This window comes from Oncorhynchus nerka, linkage group LG24 (genome assembly GCF_034236695.1).
Source record: "Oncorhynchus nerka isolate Pitt River linkage group LG24, Oner_Uvic_2.0, whole genome shotgun sequence".
In the NCBI taxonomy this organism is placed as follows: domain Eukaryota; kingdom Metazoa; phylum Chordata; class Actinopteri; order Salmoniformes; family Salmonidae; genus Oncorhynchus; species Oncorhynchus nerka.
The window spans coordinates 92,794,567-92,815,315 of record NC_088419.1 but is presented as its reverse complement, the minus strand read 5'-3'; the positions used below and the strand labels follow the sequence as shown (position 1 = coordinate 92,815,315).

General features: G+C 48.0%; 1 protein-coding gene across 1 annotated transcript in view; it reads left to right on the top strand.

Annotated features, from left to right (window-relative positions):
• hs2st1b (heparan sulfate 2-O-sulfotransferase 1b) overlaps nucleotides 1-20,749 on the top strand; it is a 90,693-nt gene that overhangs the window by 59,607 nt on the left and 10,337 nt on the right. Inside the window, exon 2 of the mRNA XM_065009448.1 lies at nucleotides 20,125-20,357. Within this exon, the coding sequence (XP_064865520.1) occupies nucleotides 20,125-20,357 (233 nt within the window). The remainder of the gene's footprint in view (nucleotides 1-20,124; nucleotides 20,358-20,749) is intronic.

The following is a 20,749-nucleotide window of genomic DNA, read 5'->3' as shown; positions in this document are numbered from 1 at the left end:
CTGCTTTGTTCTTGTGTAACCTTGAGGACGGGACTGAAAAAGTGTGACTTTTATGAGCTTTTTTCACCACGTGCATCACTGACCTTGTGAACACCTTTCTGACGTTCTGCATGTCCCGATAGCTCAATAGTATCCCTGTGGGCAAGCTCGAGTCCAAGTGCTATATCACAGGCTTTCTTAAAGGTCTCATTGTCCCCTTGACTCTGGTGACGTTGGTAAAATCTGAAACGTTCTGCAATGAGAATTGGCTTAGGCTTGAAATACCTTGAAAGAGTTTCAGTCAGTTCTGCATAGTTCAACTCCACTGCTTTCATTGGTTCAATGAGACCTTTCAGCAATCCATACTCAGTTGGACCCACAACACTGAGAAATATGTCTGCTTTCTTTCCATCTTTGATTTCATTTGCAGCCAGCCAACGCTCAAAACGCTCCAAATAGGAATCAGAATCCTCTTTGTAGCCTCAAACTCTGGTACTCGACCAATGGTTGCCATTTTCACAGTTAATTGTTCAGTTTCCTTATATTCCTTAATTTTCTGAATATTCATCTACTTCTTCACTTCAGAAGTTTCTGCAATTACTGCACTCATTTGTATTAATGTACACACTGTGTTACGTCCCTTCTTCCTTTTTTTTTCCTTCCTTGACAATATTTCTCCACTGAGATCGCCTAATTTTAATGGGTTCAATGACAGTTTCTTTTATTTAACCACCAGAGGGCAGTGTCGCTATTCTGGACTCCAATAGTCTTGCTACTTGGCAGCTCCTGAATACTATACTAGCAGTGCTAGCCTACTCTACTGGCGAAAGAAAATAAAAAATAACTGACGAATTACATACTTTTTTTTGAGTTTCATTACTCACGCAACATTCTTCCCTTCAAGCAATGTCCGTTTATGTAGTTTAATCACCTGGTCGCCACTGTGATATTTGTGTTGTGGAGAAATGACCAGGCAGGAGACGGGAGTACAGTTAGTTGTCGTTTAGTCAAAAACCCCTCGTGCTCTACAGTTCCCGGCATTCCAGTGCGCATGTGCATTTCCTATTAGGTGTAGTAACGTAACACTGCCGTAATGCATTACTGCTTAGTAACAGCACAGTAACTAATATAAACAGATGTAGATCCCAGATACTACACTCCTCCCCCATAGTGTTTAACTCCCAGAGAACAAGGTAAATATGTTAGGTAACTACTAATGCAATATCTGAACAATGCATTCTTAAACATTTTTCAACTACTGGGTTGAAGCTGACTTTTCAGAGCCCAGCACAAATCCAGGGGATTATTCTGCCCCGAAGATGGAGTTTGTGTCCTAATAACTAACCCAGGTAATGTCCTTTTTCTTCCCTTTTATCTAGGACATATTAAAGTGTTTGTTTTACTGTCCGTTACCTCCTTAACCAGCTCAACTCACAGGTCTAGCTTTTGAGGTGCCCTTCCATGTCGAATAGGATATCTCCGCTCCTCCTGGGCTTCCTGTGGTGGGCCAGGTTCGGGTGGAAGGTCAGGCTCTGTCTCTTCCGTACGTCCACAGTCAGGAGAATAGTCCTGGGGGTCGTTATTGTTCTCTTGGCATGTCTCTGCTGGGGCGTTGGACCGTAGCAGATGATCCACATGAACGTTGACCTGGCGATGACCAATTTGGACTTGGTAAGTCAAAGGTCCTCTGCGTTGCAAGATCACACCTGAGTTCCACAGGCGCTTGGGGTGTCTGAAATCACGTACCATCACCCTCTCTTCCTCTTTGAATTCTCTGACAGTCTTTGAGTGTCTGTCATGAGCTTTCTTCTCAATTTGAGCATAATTTTTCTCACTTGGTGACAGAGTCCGTGATGCAAATTCAATAGGGTGTTCTTCACCTGACGGTAGAACGTGTGAGATGACGGCTCCTACTCCGTATGGAGATGCATCACACGCGAGTCTCAGCTTCATCTCTGTGTTATAGTGGGCAAGCCACTTGCTCTTTAGCAGACGCTGTTTGCAAGTCTTGAATGCTTCTTCGCATTGTGGGGACCAATTCCACTTTGTATCGGCCTGCAGCAGTTGGTGAAGCGGATGCAACAATGTGGACAAGTTTGCCACAAACTTTCCGTAATCGTTCAGGAGCCCCAAAAATGACCTCAGCTCTGAGATATTTGTGGGTGCTGGTGCGTTTACGATTGCTTCCACCTTGCTGTTGGTTGGGTGCAGGCCTTGTGCATCAATCTTGTATCCGAGATACTCCACTGAGTCCTGGAGGAACTCACACTTGCTGCGTTTCATTCTCACTCCGTATTTCTCCAGTCTTGACATCACTTTGTCCAGCACTACAAGGTGCTCTCCAATGGTTGGTTCTGACACGAGGATGTCGTCCATGAAGCACACAACATGGTCTATACCGTCCAAGATCTGATCCATTGTTTGTTGGAATATCGCTGGAGCTGTCGAGATTCCATAGGCCAAGCGATTGAATCTGAATAGCCCCTTGTGTGTATTGATGGTCAGATACTGTTCTGACTCCGGATCCAGCTTCAGTTGCTGATAAGCGAATGCCAGGTCCAGCTTACTGAAAACCTTCCCACCAGCTAGAGTGGCAAACAGATCTTCAGCGTTTGGTAGTGGATATTCCTCTGGTAGTATGCAGCGATTTACTGTGACCTTGTAGTCACCGCACATTCTGACGGTCTTGTCTTTCTTTGGGACTACAACAATCGGAGCAGCCCAGTCGCTCCTCGCTACTTTCGTTATTATGTTATTCTTCTGTAGGCGGTCCAGTTCCTTCTCTACTGCTTCCTTAAGAGCATAGGGAACTGGACGTGGTTTGTGAAAGATAGGCTTGGTTCCTTCTTGCACTCTGACTTTTGCTGTGAAGTCTTGTATTTCACCGTAGCCATCTTTGAAAAGTTATTTGTGCTTCTCCAGCATGTTAGTGAGTGTAGCCTGACTCACTGGTTTGTCATTTCTCAGACTGAAGATTTCTCCCCAGTTCAACTTGATCTTTTGTAGCCCGTTTCTGCCTAGCAAGGCTGATTTTTCTCCTTTAACAATGACAAGCGGTAGCGTCCACTCCTTCCCCTCATACCGGACTGGTACCTGGATCTGCCCTAACACAGGAATAGTGTCACCAGTGTATGAAGAAAGGCGGATGGACGCGGGCTGAAGAGGGCACTCTTTCAGTTTTTCTTTGTAGAGTCTCTCTGGAACCAGGGATACAGACGCTCCGGTGTCCAGCTGCATTTTTACTGGTTTTCCCGCTAACTCCATGTTGAGATAGATTCCATCTTTTAGTTGTTGAGCTGTGTACACTGTGAACAGTTCCACTACTGTTTCAGTTGTACCTTCCTCTTCTTGTGCTGCATCTGACACTTTGTGCGCTCTTGCTGTGCGTTTCGAGGCTTTACACACTCTCTGTAAATGTCCAACCTTTCCACAATTGTGGCACTTTTCCTTTTGGAATCGACATTCACTGTGCCGATGATTATCTCCCCACATCTGTAGCAACTTGGCTTAGACCTTTGAGATGTGGGCTGCTTTGTTCTTGTGTAACCTTGAGGACGGGACTGAAAAAGTGTGACTTTTATGAGCTTTTTTCACCACGTGCATCACTGACCTTGTGAACACCTTTCTGACGTTCTGCATGTCCCGATAGCTCAATAGTATCCCTGTGGGCAAGCTCGAGTCCAAGTGCTATATCACAGGCTTTCTTAAAGGTCTCATTGTCCCCTTGACTCTGGTGACGTTGGTAAAATCTGAAACGTTCTGCAATGAGAATTGGCTTAGGCTTGAAATACCTTGAAAGAGTTTCAGTCAGTTCTGCATAGTTCAACTCCACTGCTTTCATTGGTTCAATGAGACCTTTCAGCAATCCATACTCAGTTGGACCCACAACACTGAGAAATATGTCTGCTTTCTTTCCATCTTTGATTTCATTTGCAGCCAGCCAACGCTCAAAACGCTCCAAATAGGAATCAGAATCCTCTTTTGTAGCCTCAAACTCTGGTACTCGACCAATGGTTGCCATTTTCACAGTTAATTGTTCAGTTTCCTTATATTCCTTAATTTTCTGAATATTCATCTACTTCTTCACTTCAGAAGTTTCTGCAATTACTGCACTCATTTGTATTAATGTACACACTGTGTTACGTCCCTTCTTCCTTTTTTTTTCCTTCCTTGACAATATTTCTCCACTGAGATCGCCTAATTTTAATGGGTTCAATGACAGTTTCTTTTATTTAACCACCAGAGGGCAGTGTCGCTATTCTGGACTCCAATAGTCTTGCTACTTGGCAGCTCCTGAATACTATACTAGCAGTGCTAGCCTACTCTACTGGCGAAAGAAAATAAAAAATAACTGACGAATTACATACTTTTTTTTGAGTTTCATTACTCACGCAACATTCTTCCCTTCAAGCAATGTCCGTTTATGTAGTTTAATCACCTGGTCGCCACTGTGATATTTGTGTTGTGGAGAAATGACCAGGCAGGAGACGGGAGTACAGTTAGTTGTCGTTTAGTCAAAAACCCCTCGTGCTCTACAGTTCCCGGCATTCCAGTGCGCATGTGCATTTCCTATTAGGTGTAGTAACGTAACACTGCCGTAATGCATTACTGCTTAGTAACAGCACAGTAACTAATATAAACAGATGTAGATCCCAGATACTACACTAGGCACTTCCTATACTAATTTTAATAGCACGTAATAGGCACTTACTATACTAATTTAAATGGCACGTAATAGGCACTTACTATACTAATTTTACTTAACATCTTGAGATGGGGAAACCATGTTTAAATGAAGTTGGACATTGCTCTTTATCACAATGTTAAAATTAGATCAAATCAAACGTTTTTTTTTTGTTGACCAAGTTACACTTCTCAAAAGGCACTGAATTGGTGAAATTCCCCTAACAGAGGCCCGCCAGCAGAAGACAGGGTGCCGGCAGGATGCCTGTTCTCAAACTGCAGCAGCAACAGAAGCACCCCGAACACACTTGCCAACGATGCTGAAAAAAAAAATCCTAGGAGAAACAGTGCGCACACACTGACAAGGCCATACCTGTAATTAACTTCCGTCAGACTGCGACAATAGAAACTAACTTCACTTGTAATTATGCCCCCTCTCTTTAAATGTTTTCATCAAAGGTTTAATCACCTGGAAACAGGTTTGTGCGTTGCGAAGGGGCAGGTTGTTTTAGATAATTGAGCCACGCTAACGAGGGAAGACGTGCGGTGCTCTGCTCGCTGGCCTGATGAGCCCACCCCCACCTCATTTTTGATTTTCAGAGTACAGAGCAGTTCTTCTAAATGCCTGCATGCAGAGAGTAGTGCAGTTTGGAGAGTAGTGCAGTTTGGAGAGTAGTGCAGTTTGGAGAGTAGTGCAGTTTGGAGAGAGTAGTGCAGTTTGGAGAGAGTAGTGCAGTTTGGAGAGTAGTGCAGTTTGGAGAGAGTAGTGCAGTTTGGAGAGTAGTGCAGTTTGGAGAGAGTAGTGCAGTTTGGAGAGTAGTGCAGTTTGGAGAGTAGTGCAGTTTGGAGAGTAGTGCAGTTTGGAGAGTAGTGCTGTGTGTAGTGCAGTTTGGAGAGTAGTGCAGTTTGGAGAGTAGTGCAGTTTGGAGAGTAGTGCAGTTTGGAGAGTAGTGCTGTGTGTAGTGCAGTTTGGAGAGTAGTGCTGTGTGTAGTGCAGTTTGGAGAGTAGTGCTGTGTGTAGTGCAGTTTGGAGAGAGTAGTGCAGTTTGGAGAGTAGTGCAGTTTGTGTGTAGTGCAGTTTGGAGAGTAGTGTGCAGTTTGGAGAGTGTAGTGCAGTTTGGAGAGTAGTGCTGTGTGTAGTGCAGTTTGAGAGAGTAGTGCTGTGTTTGTAGTGCAGTTTGGAGAGTAGTGCTGTGTAGTGCAGTTTTGCAGTTTGGAGAGTAGTGCTGTGTGTAGTGCAGTTTGGAGAGTAGTGCTGCAGTTTGTAGTGCAGTTTGGAGAGAGTAGTGCAGTTTGGAGAGAGTAGTGCAGTTGTGGAGTGAGAGTAGTGCTGTGTGTAGTGCAGTTTGGAGAGTAGTGCTGTGTGTAGTGCAGTTTGGAGAGTAGTGCTGTGTGTAGTGCAGTTTGGAGTAGAGTAGTGCAGTTTTTGGAGTGCAGTTTGGAGTAGTGCAGTTTGGAGAGAGTAGTGCAGTTTGGAGAGTAGTGCTGTGTTTGGAGAGTAGTGCAGTTTGTGCAGTTTGGAGTAGAGTAGTGCAGTTTGGAGAGAGTAGTGCAGTTTTGTGGAGTGTAGTGCAGTTTGGAGAGAGTAGTGCAGTTTGGAGTTTGGAGAGTAGTGCTGTGTGTAGTGCAGTTTGGAGAGAGTAGTGCAGTTTGGAGAGTAGTGCTGTGTGTAGTGCAGTTTGGAGAGAGTAGTGCAGTTTGAGAGTAGTGCAGTTTGGAGAGTAGTGCAGTTTGGAGAGAGTAGTGCAGTTTGGAGAGAGTAGTGCAGTTTTTGGAGTTTGGAGTAGTGCAGTTTGGAGAGAGTAGTGCAGTTTGGAGAGTAGTGCTGTGTGTAGTGCAGTTTGGAGAGTAGTGCTGTGTGTAGTGCAGTTTGGAGAGAGTAGTGCTGTGTGTAGTGCAGTTTGGAGAGAGTAGTGCAGTTTGGAGAGAGTAGTGCAGTTTGGAGAGTAGTGCAGTTTGGAGAGAGTAGTGCAGTTTGGAGAGAGTAGTGCAGTTTGGAGAGTAGTGCAGTTTGGAGAGAGTAGTGCAGTTTGGAGAGAGTAGTGCAGTTTGGAGAGTAGTGCTGTGTGTAGTGCAGTTTGGAGAGAGTAGTGCTGTGTGTAGTGCAGTTTGGAGAGAGTAGTGCAGTTTGGAGAGAGTAGTGCAGTTTGGAGAGAGTAGTGCAGTTTGGTAGTGCTGTGTGTAGTGCAGTTTGGAGAGAGTAGTGCAGTTTGGAGAGTAGTGCAGTTTGTGAGTAGTGCAGTTTGGAGAGAGTAGTGCAGTTTGGAGAGAGAGTAGTGCAGTTTGGAGAGTAGTGCAGTTTGGAGAGTAGTGCAGTTTGGAGAGTAGTGCAGTTTGGAGAGAGTTTGTGTGTAGTGCAGTTTGGAGAGTAGTGCAGTTTAGTGCAGTTTGAGAGTAGTGCAGTTTGAGAGTAGTGCAGTTTGGAGAGTAGTGCTGTGTGTAGTGCAGTTTGGAGAGTAGTGCAGTTTGTGTGTAGTGCAGTTTGGAGAGAGTAGTGCAGTTTGGAGAGTAGTGCAGTTTGTGTGTAGTGCAGTTTGGAGAGAGTAGTGCTGTGCGGTTTGGTGTAGTGCAGTTTGGAGAGTAGTGTTTGTGTGTAGTGCAGTTTAGTAGTGCAGTTTGGAGAGTAGTGCAGTTTGGAGAGTAGTGCAGTTTGGGAGAGTAGTGCAGTTTGGAGAGAGTAGTGCTGTGTGTAGTGCAGTTTGGAGAGTAGTGCGGTTTGTGTGTAGTGCAGTTTGGAGAGAGTAGTGCGGTTTGGTGAGTAGTGCAGTTTGGAGAGAGTAGTGCAGTTTGGAGAGAGTAGTGCAGTTTGGAGAGTAGTGCAGTTTGTGTAGTGCAGTTTGGAGAGAGTAGTGCGGTTTTGTAGTGCAGTTTGGAGAGTAGTGCAGTTTGGAGAGTTTGGAGAGTAGTAGTGCAGTTTGGAGAGAGTAGTGCAGTTTGGAGAGTAGTGCTGTGTGTAGTGCAGTTTGGAGAGTAGTGCAGTTTGGAGAGTAGTGCAGTTTGGAGAGTAGTGCAGTTTGGAGAGTAGTGCAGTTTGGAGAGAGTAGTGCAGTTTGAGAGTAGTGCTGTTTGTAGAAAAAGCAGTTTGAGAGAGTAGTGCAGTTTGGAGAGTAGTGTGTGTAGTGCAGTTTGGAGAGTAGTGCAGTTTGGTAGTGCAGTTTGGAGAGAGTAGTGCAGTTTGGAGAGAGTAGTGCAGTTTGAGAGAGAGTAGTGCGGTTTGGAGAGAGTAGTGCAGTTTGGAGAGTAGTGCGGTTTGTGTAGTGCAGTTTGGAGAGTAGTGCAGTTTGGAGAGTAGTGCAGTTTGGAGAGAGTAGTGCAGTTTGAAGTTGCAGTTTGGAGAGTAGTGCAGTTTGGAGAGTAGTGCAGTTTGGAGAGAGTAGTGCAGTTTGGAGAGTAGTGCAGTTTGGAGAGAGTAGTGCAGTTTGGAGAGTAGTGCAGTTTGGAGAGTAGTGCAGTTTGGAGAGTAGTGCAGTTTGGAGAGTAGTGCAGTTTGGAGAGTAGTGCAGTTTGGGAGAGTAGTGCAGTTTGGAGAGTAGTGCAGTTTGGAGAGAGTAGTGCGGTTTTGTTTGGAGAGCGGTTTGGAAGTAGTGTTTGGAGAGAGTAGTGCGGTTTGAGAGAGTAGTGCAGTTTGGAGAGAGTAGTGCAGTTTGAGAGAGTAGTGCAGTTTGGAGAGTAGTGCAGTTTGGAGAGTAGTGCAGTTTGGAGAGAGTAGTGCAGTTTGGAGAGAGTGCAGTTTGGAGAGAGTAGTGCGGTTTGGAGAGAGTAGTGTTTGGAGAGAGTAGTGCAGTTTGGAGAGTAGTGCAGTTTGGAGAGAAGTAGTGCAGTTTGGAGAGTAGTGCAGTTTGGAGAGTAGTGCAGTTTGGAGAGTAGTGCAGTTTGGAGAGAGTAGTGCAGTGCAGTTTGGAGAAGTAGTGCAGTTTGGAGAGAGTTTAGTAGTGCAGTTTGGAGAGAGTTTAGTAGTAGTGTAGTGCGGTTTGGAGAGTGCGGTTTGGAGAGAGTAGTGCAGTTTGGAGAGAGTAGTGCGGTTTGGAGAGAGTAGTAGTGCAGTTTGGAGAGAGTGCAGTGTAGTGCAGTTTGAGAGTAGTAGTAGTGCAGTTTGGAGAGAGTAGTGCAGTTTGGAGAGTAGTGCAGTTTGGAGAGTAGTGCAGTTTGGAGAGAGTAGTGCAGTTTGGAGAGTAGTGCAGTTTGGAGAGTAGTGCAGTTTGGAGAGTAGTGCAGTTTGGAGAGTAGTGCGGTTTGGAGAGTAGTGCAGTTTGTGAGTAGTGCAGTTTGGAGAGTAGTGCAGTTTGGAGAGTAGTGCAGTTTGTGAGAGAGAGTAGTGCAGTTTGGAGAGTAGTGCTGTGTGTAGTGCAGTTTGAGAGAGTAGTGCTGGTTTGGAGTGTGTAGTGCAGTTTGGAGAGTAGTGCAGTTTGGAGAGAGTAGTGCAGTTTGGAGAGAGTGCTGTGTGTAGTGCAGTTTGAGAGAGTAGTGCAGTTTGTAGTGCAGTTTGGAGAGTGCAGTTTGGAGAGTAGTGCAGTTTGGTGGGGGTAGTGCAGTTTGGAGAGAGTAGTGCAGTTTGGAGAGAGTAGTGTTTGCTGTGTGTAGTGCAGTTTGGAGAGAGAGTAGTGCAGTTTGGAGAGTAGTGCAGTTTGGAGAGTAGTGCAGTTTGGAGAGAGTAGTGCAGTTTGGAGAGAGAAGTAGTGCAGTTTGTGGTGCAGTTTGGAGAGAGTGCAGTTTGGAGAGTAGTGCAGTTTGGAGAGTAGTGCAGTTTGGAGAGAGTAGTGCAGTTTGGAGAGAGTAGTGCTGTGTGTAGTGCAGTTTGGAGAGAGTAGTGCAGTTTGAGAGTAGTAGTGCAGTTTGGAGAGTAGTGCAGTTTGGAGAGAGTAGTGCAGTGTTAGTGCAGTTTGGAGAAGTGCAGTTTGGAGAGTAGTGCAGTTTGAGAGAGTAGTGCAGTTTGGAGAGTAGTGCAGTTTGCAGAGAGTAGTGCAGTTTGGAGAGTGCAGTTTGGAGAAAGTGCAGTTTGGAGAGTAGTGCAGTTTGGAGAGTAGTGCAGTTTGGAGAGTAGTGCAGTTTGGAGAGTAGTGCAGTTTGGAGAGAGTAGTGCAGTTTGGAGAGAGTAGTGCGGTTTGGAGAGAGTAGTGCGGTTTGGAGAGAGTAGTGCGGTTTGGAGAGAGTAGTGCGGTTTGGAGAGTAGTGCAGTTTGGAGAGAGTAGTGCAGTTTGGAGAGAGTAGTGCAGTTTGGAGAGAGTAGTGCGGTTTGGAGAGAGTAGTGCGGTTTGGAGAGAGTAGTGCGGTTTGGAGAGAGTAGTGCGGTTTGGAGAGAGTAGTGCGGTTTGGAGAGAGTAGTGCGGTTTGGAGAGTAGTGCGGTTTGGAGAGAGTAGTGCAGTTTGGAGAGTAGTGCAGTTTGGAGAGTAGTGCAGTTTGGAGAGTAGTAGTGCAGTTTGGAGAGAGTAGTGCAGTTTGGAGAGAGTAGTGCAGTTTGGAGAGAGTAGTGCAGTTTGGAGAGTGCGGTTTGGAAGTAGTGCGGTTTGGAGAGCGGTTTGGAGAGTGTAGTGCAGTTTGGTGAGGGTAGTGCAGTTTGGAGAGAGTAGTGCAGTTTGGAGAGAGTAGTGCTGTGTGTGTAGTGCAGTTTGAGAGTAGTGCAGTTTGGAGAGTAGTGCAGTTTGGAGAGTAGTGCAGTTTGGAGAGTAGTGCAGTTTGAGAAGTAGTGCAGTTTGGAGAGAGTAGTGCAGTTTGGAGAGAGTAGTGCAGTTTGGAGAGTAGTAGCGGTTTGGAGAGTAGTGCGGTTTGGAGAGAGTAGTGCGGTTTGGAGAGTAGTGCAGTTTGGAGAGAGTAGTGCAGTTTGGAGAGTAGTGCAGTTTGGAGAGAGTAGTGCAGTTTGGAGTGCAGTTTGAGAGTAGTGCAGTTTGGAGAGTAGTGCAGTTTGGAGAGAGTAGTGCGGTTTGGTGCAGTTTGGAGAGAGTAGTGCAGTTTGGAGAGAGTAGTGCGGTTTGGAGAAGTAGTGCGGTTTAGTGCGGTTTGGAGAGCGGTTTGGAGAGTAGTGCAGTTTGGAGAGTAGTAGTGCAGTTTGGAAGTAGTGCAGTTTGGAGAGTAGTAGTGCAGTTTGGAGAGAGTAGTGCAGTTTGGAGAGGTAGTGCAGTTTGGAGAGTAGTGCAGTTTGAGAGAGTAGTCACGGTTTAGTAGGCGGTTGGAAGTAGTGCGGTTTGGAGAGTAGTGCGGTTTTAGTGCAGTTTGGAGTAAGTGCAGTTTGGAGAGTAGTAGTGCGGTTTGGAGAGTAGTGCGGTTTGGAGAGAGTGCGGTTTGGAGAGTGCGGTTTGGAGAGTAGTGCAGTTTGGAGAGAGTAGTGCAGTTTGGAGAGAGTAGTGCAGTTTGGAGAGAGTAGTGCAGTTTGGAGAGAGTAGTGCAGTTTGGAGAGTAGTGCAGTTTGGAGAGAGTAGTGCAGTTTGGAGAGAGTAGTGCAGTTTGGAGAGAGTAGTGCAGTTTGGAGAGAGTAGTGCAGTTTGGAGAGAGTAGTGCGGTTTGGAGAGAGTAGTGCAGTTTGGAGAGAGTAGTGCGGTTTGGAGAGGTAGTGCGGTTTGGAGAGAGTGCGGTTTGGAGAGTGTAGTGCGGTTTGGAGTAGCAGTTTGGAGAGTAGTGCAGTTTGGAGAGAGTAGTGCAGTTTGGAGAGAGTAGTGCAGTTTGGAGAGAGTAGTGCAGTTTTGAGAGAGTAGTGCAGTTTGGAGAGTAGTGCAGTTTGGAGAGAGTAGTGCAGTTTGGAGAGAGTAGTGCAGTTTGGAGGAGTAGTTTGGACAGTAGTAGTTTGTTTGGAGAGAGTAGTGCGGTTTGGGAGAGTAGTGCGGTTTGGAGAGAGTAGTGCAGTGCGGTTTGGAGAGTAGTGCAGTTTGGAGAGAGTAGTGCAGTGTGGAGTGGAGAGTAGTGCAGTGTGGAGAGTAGTGCAGTTTGGAGAGTAGTAGTGTAGTGCAGTTTGGAGAGTAGTAGTGCAGTTTGGAGAGTAGTAGTGCAGTGTGGAGAGTAGTGTAGTTTGGAGAGAGTAGTGTAGTTTGGAGAGAGTAGTGTAGTTTGGAGAGTAGTGCAGTTTGGAGAGAGTAGTGCAGTTTGGAGAGTAGTGCTGTGTGTAGTGCAGTTTGGAGAGAGTAGTGCTGTGTGTAGTGCAGTTTGGAGAGAGTAGTGCAGTTTGGAGAGAGTAGTGCTGTGTGTAGTGCAGTTTGGAGAGAGTAGTGCAGTTTGGAGAGAGTAGTGCTGTGTGTAGTGCAGTTTGGAGAGTAGTGCTGTGTGTAGTGCAGTTTGGAGAGTAGTGCTGTGTGTAGTGCAGTTTGGAGAGAGTAGTGCTGTGTGTAGTGCAGTTTGGAGAGAGTAGTGCTGTGTGTAGTGCAGTTTGGAGAGAGTAGTGCTGTGTGTAGTGCAGTTTGGAGAGAGTAGTGCTGTGTGTAGTGCAGTTTGGAGAGAGTAGTGCAGTTTGGAGAGTAGTGCTGTGTGTAGTGCAGTTTGGAGAGAGTAGTGCTGTGTGTAGTGCAGTTTGGAGAGAGTAGTGCTGTGTGTAGTGCAGTTTGGAGAGAGTAGTGCAGTTTGGAGAGAGTAGTGCAGTTTGGAGAGTAGTGCAGTTTGGAGAGTAGTGCTGTGTGTAGTGCAGTTTGGAGAGAGTAGTGCTGTGTGTAGTGCAGTTTGGAGAGAGTAGTGCAGTTTGGAGAGAGTAGTGCAGTTTGGAGAGAGTAGTGCAGTTTGGAGAGTAGTGCTGTGTGTGGTGCAGTTTGGAGAGTAGTGCAGTTTGGAGAGTAGTGCAGTTTGGTGGGGGTAGTGCAGTTTGGAGAGAGTAGTGCAGTTTGGAGAGAGTAGTGCTGTGTGTAGTGCAGTTTGGAGAGAGTAGTGCAGTTTGGAGAGTAGTGCTGTGTGTAGTGCAGTTTGGAGAGAGTAGTGCAGTTTGGAGAGAGTAGTGCCGTGTGTAGTGCAGTTTGGAGAGTAGTGCAGTTTGGAGAGTAGTGCAGTTTGGTGGGGGTAGTGCAGTTTGGAGAGAGTAGTGCGGTTTGGAGAGAGTAGTGCTGTGTGTAGTGCAGTTTGGAGAGAGTAGTGCTGTGTGTAGTGCAGTTTGGAGAGTAGTGCTGTGTGTAGTGCAGTTTGGAGAGTAGTGCTGTGTGTAGTGCAGTTTGGAGAGAGAGTAGTGTTTGTGTGTAGTGCAGTTTGGAGAGAGTAGTGCTGTGTGTTTAGTGCAGTTTGGAGAGTAGTGCTGTGTGTAGTGCAGTTTGGAGAGTAGTGCTGTGTGTAGTGCAGTTTGGAGTGGAGAGTAGTGCAGTTTGGAGAGAGTAGTGCAGTTTGGAGAGAGTAGTGCTGTGTGTAGTGCAGTTTGGAGAGTAGTGCAGTTTGAGAGTAGTGCAGTTTGGAGAGTAGTAGTGCTGTGTGTAGTGCAGTTTGGAGAGAGTAGTGCAGTTTGGAGAGTAGTGCAGTTTGTGAGTGTAGTGCAGTTTGGAGAGTAGTGCAGTTTGGAGAGTAGTGCAGTTTGGTGGGGGTAGTGCAGTTTGGAGAGAGTAGTGCAGTTTGGAGAGAGTAGTGCTGTGTGTAGTGCAGTTTGGAGAGAGTAGTGCAGTTTGGAGAGTAGTGCTGTGTGTAGTGCAGTTTGGAGAGAGTAGTGCAGTTTGGAGAGAGTAGTGCCGTGTGTAGTGCAGTTTGGAGAGTAGTGCAGTTTGGAGAGTAGTGCAGTTTGGTGGGGGTAGTGCAGTTTGGAGAGAGTAGTGCAGTTTGGAGAGAGTAGTGCTGTGTGTAGTGCAGTTTGGAGAGTAGTGCAGTTTGGAGAGTAGTGCAGTTTGGAGAGTAGTGCAGTTTGGAGAGTAGTGCAGTTTGGAGAGTAGTGCAGTTTGGAGAGAGTAGTGCAGTTTGGAGAGAGTAGTGCGGTTTGGAGAGAGTAGTGCGGTTTGGAGAGAGTAGTGCGGTTTGGAGAGTAGTGCAGTTTGGAGAGAGTAGTGCAGTTTGGAGAGAGTAGTGCAGTTTGGAGAGAGTAGTGCAGTTTGGAGAGAGTAGTGCAGTTTGGAGAGAGTAGTGCAGTTTGGAGAGAGTAGTGCGGTTTGGAGAGAGTAGTGCGGTTTGGAGAGAGTAGTGCGGTTTGGAGAGAGTAGTGCGGTTTGGAGAGAGTAGTGCGGTTTGGAGAGAGTAGTGCGGTTTGGAGAGTAGTGCGGTTTGGAGAGTAGTGCGGTTTGGAGAGAGTAGTGCAGTTTGGAGAGTAGTGCAGTTTGGAGAGTAGTGCAGTTTGGAGAGTAGTAGTGCAGTTTGGAGAGAGTAGTGCAGTTTGGAGAGAGTAGTGCAGTTTGGAGAGAGTAGTGCGGTTTGGAGAGTAGTGCGGTTTGGAGAGTAGTGCGGTTTGGAGAGTAGTGCGGTTTGGAGAGTAGTGCAGTTTGGTGGGGGTAGTGCAGTTTGGAGAGAGTAGTGCAGTTTGGAGAGAGTAGTGCTGTGTGTAGTGCAGTTTGGAGAGTAGTGCAGTTTGGAGAGTAGTGCAGTTTGGAGAGTAGTGCAGTTTGGAGAGTAGTGCAGTTTGGAGAGTAGTGCAGTTTGGAGAGAGTAGTGCGGTTTGGAGAGAGTAGTGCGGTTTGGAGAGAGTAGTGCGGTTTGGAGAGAGTAGTGCGGTTTGGAGAGAGTAGTGCGGTTTGGAGAGTAGTGCAGTTTGGAGAGAGTAGTGCAGTTTGGAGAGAGTAGTGCAGTTTGGAGAGAGTAGTGCAGTTTGGAGAGAGTAGTGCAGTTTGGAGAGAGTAGTGCGGTTTGGAGAGAAAAGTGCGGTTTGAGAGTGCGGTTTGGAGAGAGTAGTGCAGTTTGGAGAGTAGTGCAGTTTGGAGAGTAGTGCAGTTTGGAGAGTAGTAGTGCAGTTTGGAGAGAGTAGTGCAGTTTGGAGAGAGTAGTGCAGTTTGGAGAGAGTAGTGCGGTTTGGAGAGTAGTGCGGTTTGGAGAGTAGTGCGGTTTGGAGAGTAGTGCGGTTTGGAGAGAGTAGTGCAGTTTGGAGAGTAGTAGTGCAGTTTGGAGAGTAGTAGTGCAGTTTGGAGAGAGTAGTGCAGTTTGGAGAGAGTAGTGCGGTTTGGAGAGTAGTGCGGTTTGGAGAGTAGTGCGGTTTGGAGAGTAGTGCGGTTTGGAGAGAGTAGTGCGGTTTGGAGAGAGTAGTGCGGTTTGGAGAGAGTAGTGCAGTTTGGAGAGAGTAGTGCAGTTTGGAGAGTAGTAGTGCAGTTTGGAGAGAGTAGTGCAGTTTGGAGAGAGTAGTGCGGTTTGGAGAGTAGTGCGGTTTGGAGAGTAGTGCGGTTTGGAGAGTAGTGCGGTTTGGAGAGTAGTGCGGTTTGGAGAGAGTAGTGCGGTTTGGAGAGAGTAGTGCGGTTTGGAGAGAGTAGTGCAGTTTGGAGAGAGTAGTGCAGTTTGGAGAGTAGTGTAGTTTGGAGAGTAGTGCAGTTTGGAGAGTAGTGCAGTTTGGAGAGAGTAGTGCAGTTTGGAGAGAGTAGTGCGGTTTGGAGAGAGTAGTGCGGTTTGGAGAGAGTAGTGCGGTTTGGAGAGAGTAGTGCGGTTTGGAGAGAGTAGTGCGGTTTGGAGAGAGTAGTGCGGTTTGGAGAGAGTAGTGCGGTTTGGAGAGAGTAGTGCGGTTTGGAGAGAGTAGTGCGGTTTGGAGAGAGTAGTGCGGTTTGGAGAGTGTAGTGCAGTTTGGAGAGTAGTAGTGCAGTTTGGAGAGAGTAGTGCAGTTTGGAGAGAGTAGTGTAGTTTGGAGAGAGTAGTGCAGTTTGGAGAGAGTAGTGCAGTTTGGAGAGAGTAGTGCAGTTTGGAGAGAGTAGTGCAGTTTGGAGAGTAGTGTAGTTTGGACAGTAGTAGTGTAGTGCGGTTTGGAGAGAGTAGTGCGGTTTGGAGAGAGTAGTGCGGTTTGGAGAGAGTAGTGCGGTTTGGAGAGAGTAGTGCGGTTTGGAGAGAGTAGTGCGGTTTGGAGAGAGTAGTGCGGTTTGGAGAGTAGTGCAGTGTGGAGAGTAGTGGAGAGTAGTGCAGTGTGGAGAGTAGTGCAGTTTGGAGAGTAGTAGTGTAGTGCAGTTTGGAGAGTAGTAGTGCAGTTTGGAGAGTAGTAGTGCAGTGTGGAGAGTAGTGTAGTTTGGAGAGAGTAGTGTAGTTTGGAGAGAGTAGTGTAGTTTGGAGAGAGTAGTGTAGTTTGGAGAGTAGTGCAGTGTGGAGAGTAGTGCAGTGTGGAGAGTAGTGGAGAGTAGTGCAGTGTGGAGAGTAGTGCAGTTTGGAGAGTAGTAGTGTAGTGCAGTTTGGAGAGTAGTAGTGCAGTTTGGAGAGTAGTAGTGCAGTGTGGAGAGTAGTGTAGTTTGGAGAGTAGTAGTGTAGTGCAGTTTGAGTAGTGCATCAGTGAGTATGCAAACAAGCAGAGTGGGAGCCAGGAGCTGAGTTGAGCCTGAACTGTACCTGGGGACTTGGGACTGTGGAGGACAGACAGACTAGACAGCGGCAGCTCTTTTTTGATGTAGCAGTTTCTGAACTTCTGAGCCTTCTGCTGTGTATTCAGACTGCCTGCTTGCATCATGACCCAGTATGATCTATCTTACAATGTGATAGAGAGAGAGAGAGAAGTTATTTTTGATGTAAGCAGTTTTTCAGCCCTCCTACCCTCGGACTGATTTTGCTACCATGACCAGCTAGTGATACAGAAATAGTTTAGACCCTCAGGTCTCAGACGGCTGTGGTGTAAACTGAAACATCCTCTGTTACAGGATGAAGGAGTCCTTGGTCTTAGACAGCTTTTTAACAGAGAGACTATAGCTTCACATCCAGGCGGCTCCCAGGTTGATGCATGGTGCCTTGGGAAGCCGTGATCGATAATGGAACCTAGTTATTTTATGCACCAGTGGGCATCTATTTACTGTAGACGAAGGATGGCTCAATTAGCAGCTTTGTGTAATTACACCGTTTTTAGTTTGTACAGGGGCCATCAGCGGAACGTGTGATCAGTCCCGTCTGTTGTCGTTGTTAAAACATGCCTGTCCTTCACCCTCTCTATCCAACCCCTCTCTCTCTATCCCCTCCTCTCTATCCACCCTCCAACCCCTCTCTCTCTATCCCCCTCCCTATCCCCTCCTCTCTATCCACCCTCCAACCCCTCTCTCTCTCCAGCCCCCTCTCTCTATCCCCTCTCTCTATCCAACCCCTCTCTCTCTATCCCCTCCTCTCTATCCACCCTCTCTATCCCCTCTCTCTATCCCCCTCTCTATCCAACCCCTCTCTCTCTATCCCCTCCTCTCTATCCAACCCCTCTCTCTATCCCCCTCTCTATCCCTCTCTCTATCCCCTCCTCTCTATTCAACCCCTCCCTCTCTATCCCTCTCTCTATCCCCTCTCTATCCAACCCCTCTCTCTCTATCCCTCTCCTCTATCCCTCTCTATCCCCTCCTCTCTATCCAACCCTCTCTCTCTATCCCCTCCTCTCTATCCACCCTCTCTATCCCTCTCTATTCCCTCCTCTCTATCCACCCTCCAACCCCTCTCTCTCTATCCACCCTCCAACCCTCTCTCTCTCTATCCACCCTCCAACCCCTCTCTCTCTCTATCCACCCTCCAACCCTCTCTCTCTCTATCCACCCTCCAACCCCTCTCTCTCTCTATCCCCTCTCCAACCCCTCTCTCTCTATCCCCTCCTCTCTATCCAACCCCTCTCTCTATCCCCCTCTCTCTATCCCTCTCTCTATCCCCTCCTCTCTATCCAACCCCTCTCTCTCTATCCCCCTCTCTATCCCCTCCTCTCTATCCACCCTCTCTATCCCTCTCTCTATCCCTCCTCTCTATCCACCCTCCAACCCCTCTCTCTCTATCCCCTCCTCTCTATCCACCCTCCAACCCCTCTCTCTCTATCCACTCCTCTCTATCCACCCTCCAACCCCTCTCTCTCTATCCCCCTCTCTATCCAACCCCTCTCTCTCTATCCCCTCCTCTCTATCCAACCCCTCTCTCTCTATCCCCTCCTCTCTATCCACCCTCCATCCCCTCTCTCTCTATCCCCTCCTCTCTATCCAACCCCTTTCTCTCTATCCCCTCCTCTCTATCCCTCTCTCTATCCCCTCCTCTCTATCCACCCTCCATCCCCTCTCTCTCTATCCCCCCTCTCTATCCAACCCCTCTCTCTCTCTATCCACTCTCTCTATCCCCTCCCTATCCATCCCCCTCTCTCTCTCTGTCCCCTCCTCTCTATCCAACCCCTCTCTCTCTATCCCCTCCTCTCTATCCACCCTCCAACCCCTCTCTCTCTATCCAACCCCTCTCTCTCTATCCCCTCCTCTCTATCCACCTCCAACCCCTCTCTCTATCCCATCCTCTCTCTATCCCCTCCTCTCTATCCAACCCTCTCTCTCTATCCCCTCTCTATCCACCCTCCAACCCCCTCTCTCTCTATCCCCTCCTCTCTCTATCCCCTCCTCTCTCTATCCCCTCCTCTCTCTCTATCCCCTCCCTCTCTCTCTATCCCCTCCCTCTATCTCTCTCTCTATCCCCTCCCTCCTCTCTCTATCCCCTCCTCTCTCTCTATCCCCTCTCTCTATCCCCTCTCTCTCTATCCACCCTCCAACCCCTCTCTCTCTATCCCCTCCTCTCTCTATCCCCTCCTCTCTCTATCCACCCTCCAACCCCTCTCTCTATCCCCTCCTCTCTCTATCCCCTCTTCTCTCTCTATCCCCTCTTCTCTCTCTATCCCCTCTCTCTCTATCCAACCCTCTCTCTCTATCCTCCTCTCTCTATCCCCTCCTCTCTCTATCCACCCTCCAACCCTCTCCTCTATCCCCTCCTCTCTATCCCCTCCTCTCTATCCACCCTCCAACCCCTCTCTCTCTATCCCCCTCCTCTCTCTATCCCCTCCTCTCTCTATCCCTCCTCTCTCTCTATCCCCTCCTCTCTCTCTATCCCCTCCTCTCTCTCTATCCTCTCTCTCTATCCCCTCTTCTCTCTCTATCCCCTCCTCTCTCTATCCAACCCCTCTCTCTCTATCCCCTCCTCTCTATCCCTCTCTCTATCCCCTCTCTATCCTCTCTCTATCCAACCCCTCTCTCTCTATCCCCTCCTCTCTATCCACCCTCCATCCCCTCTCTCTCTATCCCCTCCTCTCTATCCCTCTCTCTATCCCTCCTCTCTATCCACCCTCCATCCCCTCTCTCTCTCTATCCCCCTCTCTATCCAACCCCTCTCTCTCTATCCTCTCTCTCTATCCCCTCCTCTCTATCCAACCCCTCTCTCTCTATCCCCCTCTCTATCCCTCTCTCTATCCCCTCCTCTCTATCCACCCTCCAACCCCTCTCTCTCTATATCCAACCCCTCTCTCTCTATATCCAACCCTCTCTCTCTATCCAACCCCTCTCTCTCTATCCCCTCCTCTCTATCCACCCTCCAACCCCTCCTCTCTATCCCATCCTCTCTCTATCCCTCCTCTCTATCCAACCCCTCTCTCTCTATCCCTCTCTATCCACCCTCCAACCCCTCTCTCTCTATCCCCTCCTCTCTATCCCCTCTCTCTCTATCCCCTCCTCTCTCTATCCCCTCCTCTCTCTATCCCCTCCTCTCTCTCTATCCCCTCCTCTCTCTCTATCCCCTCCTCTCTATCTCTCTCTCTATCCCTCCTCTCTCTATCCCTCCCCTCCTCTCTCTATCCCTCCTCTCTCTATCCCCTCCTCTCTCTATCCACCCTCCAACCCCTCCTCTCTATCCCCTCCTCTCTCTATCCAACCCCTCTCTCTCTATCCCTCCTCTCTCTATCCCCCCTCTCTCTATCCCCTCCTCTCTCTATCCACCCTCCAACCCCTCTCTCTCTCTATCCCCTCTCTCTATCCCCCCTCTCTATCCCTCTCTATCCCCCTTTCTATCCACCCTCCAACCCCTCTCTCTCTATCCCTCTCTCTATCCACCCTCCAACCCCTCTCTCTCTATCCCTCTCTCCCTCTCTCTATCCCTCTCTCTCTGTGCCCCCTCTCTCTATGCCCCTCTCTCTATGCCCCCTCTCTCTCTATGCCCCCTCTCTCTCTATCCCCTCTCTCTCTCTATCCCCCCTCTCTCTATCCCCCTCTCTCTATGCCCCCTCTCTCTATGCCCCCTCTCTCTATGCCCCCTCTCTCTATGCCCCCTCTCTCTCTATCCCCTCCTCTCTCTATCCCCTCCTCTCTCTACCCCCTCTCTCTATCCCCCCTCTCTCTATCCCCCTCTCTATCACACCTTCAGTGAAAAACACTGGGACAAGTAATTGACTATAGCCTGCTTATCTGGAGGCACTTGTCATAGAAGATGGAAGGCTATTGTGTCCACGTCCTGAGGCCTCCCCTGTTCCCTCTGCTGGTACACTGTGACACTCCAGTCTATCCAGCAGTACACTCTGTCTTCATCATTCATTCCCCCAGAAGCCCTTATTTATTGTGAAACCAGATCATTGCTAGCGACCATCGTTGCCTAATGTTGGCACAATAAATATTTTCTGAGCGTGAACCTTGACCTTCCTCTTGTCTCCCTCCTATAAGAGCGTACCATCGCCAGACACGAGGTGAGGGAGGTGGAGCAGCGCCACACCCAAGATGGCGTACGGAACACGCTGGCTGAGGCAGAGGACGTGGTTATCATATATAACAGGGTGCCCAAGACGGCGAGCACGTCGTTCACCAACATCGCCTACGACCTTTGTGGAAAGAACCACTTCCACGTTTTGCACATCAACACCACCAAGAACAATCCTGTCATGTCCTTACAAGACCAGGTGAGAACATGGCTGACACCTGCCACTTTATAAACACTCTTACAACGAGACACACCCACCAGCATTTAGAAACAGGAGGTGTTATGTAAGAGTGATGTCAGCCTGATTTGGAAGGAATTCGGCATGTACTTCACAAATGTCTTTTTGAATACATTTCAAAAAGATAATTTTCTAGGAGCCACGACAGTACTAATTTAAGGATTTATTGGGGAAACTTGAATACAAATCTGTCTCCTTAGCCCTCCGGCACTTATATTGCCTCATCAAGCACCTGATCAGAGAAACAGTTCGGCTGTGTCCTCCACAGTGTTTAGTCCTCCACAGTGTTTAGTCTGGTCTGACTGTGTCCTCCACAGTGTTTAGTCCTCCACAGTGTTTAGTCTGGTCTGGCT